General features: G+C 36.3%; 1 protein-coding gene across 1 annotated transcript; it reads left to right on the forward strand.

Moving 5' to 3' along the window:
* Nucleotides 1-333: 333 nt before the first annotated feature.
* LOC122061565 (DNA polymerase epsilon catalytic subunit B-like) lies at nt 334-779 on the forward strand. Its single transcript, XM_042624890.1, has 2 exons — nt 334-469; nt 580-779. The coding sequence occupies exons 1-2, from the start codon at nt 350-352 to the stop codon at nt 697-699; spliced, it is 240 nt and encodes a 79-aa protein (XP_042480824.1). The 5' UTR covers nt 334-349; the 3' UTR covers nt 700-779.
* Nucleotides 780-1,544: the final 765 nt, after the last annotated feature.

Raw genomic sequence — 1,544 nt, forward strand, 5'->3', positions numbered from 1 at the left:
AGTCAAATAGCTTTTGCTTAGCACCATTTTTCTTTTGCAGGGGCAATGTAAAGTGAGTTAGCAAAAATAATGATCTTTCTGAGTTGCCTGGTGCTCAGATAAGCCACAAACAAGGCAAACGGAGAGGCCAGTCCGGTTCATTTTTGTGGAGGCCTGAGCTAGCTTTTTGCACTCGTACCGGCAGGTGACATGGTTTTCTAGCATTTTGTGCACTTCTGGAGTATTTACTTCGTTACTTCTTAATCTCAACCTTCTCTTGTTCATATAGTACAGTCTATTCCAAGTTCCCAACCTGAATAAGTTTTATCATTGGTTGTTGTTGAAAGTATCATGCTAGAGGTTCCTATAAATGTACCCAGAAAATTTTTACCTCAATTCTAAAGCACCAATTACTGAAGAATTTCCTGTAGGTGTGCCAACTGTCAACAAAATTCTTCCTCATGGATGTCCTTGCTTCAATCTCATTGAGGTACATGTGGTGGTAGACCATTGTTGAAGCTGAACTACATTACTTTATGTTTCTTGTCTCTATTAATGGCAATCATGAGCTTCTTATTTATTTTCTGTATATCTTTATAGGTAATAATTGATGAAGATGAATTTAGAGCCGGAAGTAAGAAACTTGCTGCACACCTTGCTGATCTGGAAGTTGAGGTACATATTCTGAACCTACTGAGTAACATGGCAGTTGCAAAATAAAAATTATTACTTAGCTCTTTCCTGCATGCCTTTTTCCAGCCTTGTACACTTTCCCGACCTTTTACATGATCTAGGTCATAATGTTTGAGCCTTTTTTTTTTTTTTTTTTTTTTCTAATGTCTGGGTTTTCATGATCACATGCAGTGAAAATTCATTTACCTGTGTCGATGCCATTTTACTCTGTTATGGGCATAACATCAATACCGAAGTGATTTATTATGTTAGGTTTCTAAATCAACTAACCAAAATATAAACCACTGCATAGATCACATTTCAGGATCTAGAACTAAATAATCCAACAGAAACAAGCTGGAAAATCAATAGTTGATGATGGAATAGGTGAGGAAAAGATGATGAGGCTTGAGGTAGTTGAGAAGTCCCTTTGTATAGTTTAGACATTTTACCTTCAAATTTCCGTAAACAAATGGAGCATCACCATCAGTCTCTCATTTGTTTAAGGTCGCTCTTTTCTCTAGCTTACAATATATTTTTTACATATACTGATCATAATAAAATATATTGTGTTGGGTACATGTTATAAAATGCATTATTGATTTTAGAATACTAAGGCATTTCACGGAACACCTAATTGGAAAATTTATTATTCTTCAGCTTTTAAACTGAACCTACCTCAGCTGCTCTAGCCAGACTAAACCAGTAAAGGGCACTGGTTTGCCACATGCTAGCTTAGTTATCACTTCAAAGCCATAGGCTCCAAGACTAGAGAACAGGTCAAGTCATTTGGTTTGCATGGGCAGTGGCAAAAGATCGATAGGTACACGTTTCACTGTGGTTGAACAGAAACTCAGGTCCTATTTAAGAATGGATTTTTTTTTTTTTTTTTT

This window comes from Macadamia integrifolia, chromosome 14 (genome assembly GCF_013358625.1).
Source record: "Macadamia integrifolia cultivar HAES 741 chromosome 14, SCU_Mint_v3, whole genome shotgun sequence".
NCBI lineage: Eukaryota > Viridiplantae > Streptophyta > Magnoliopsida > Proteales > Proteaceae > Macadamia > Macadamia integrifolia.

Excerpts from the sequence above, each read along its gene's own strand:
- LOC122061565 (XM_042624890.1), top strand. The coding sequence starts at position 350 with ATGTACCCAGAAAATTTTTACCTCAATTCTAAAGCACCAATTACTGAA. Across the intron at positions 470-579 it reads CTTGCTTCAATCTCATTGAG|GTAATAATTGATGAAGATGA; the intron begins GTACATGTGGTG and ends ATATCTTTATAG.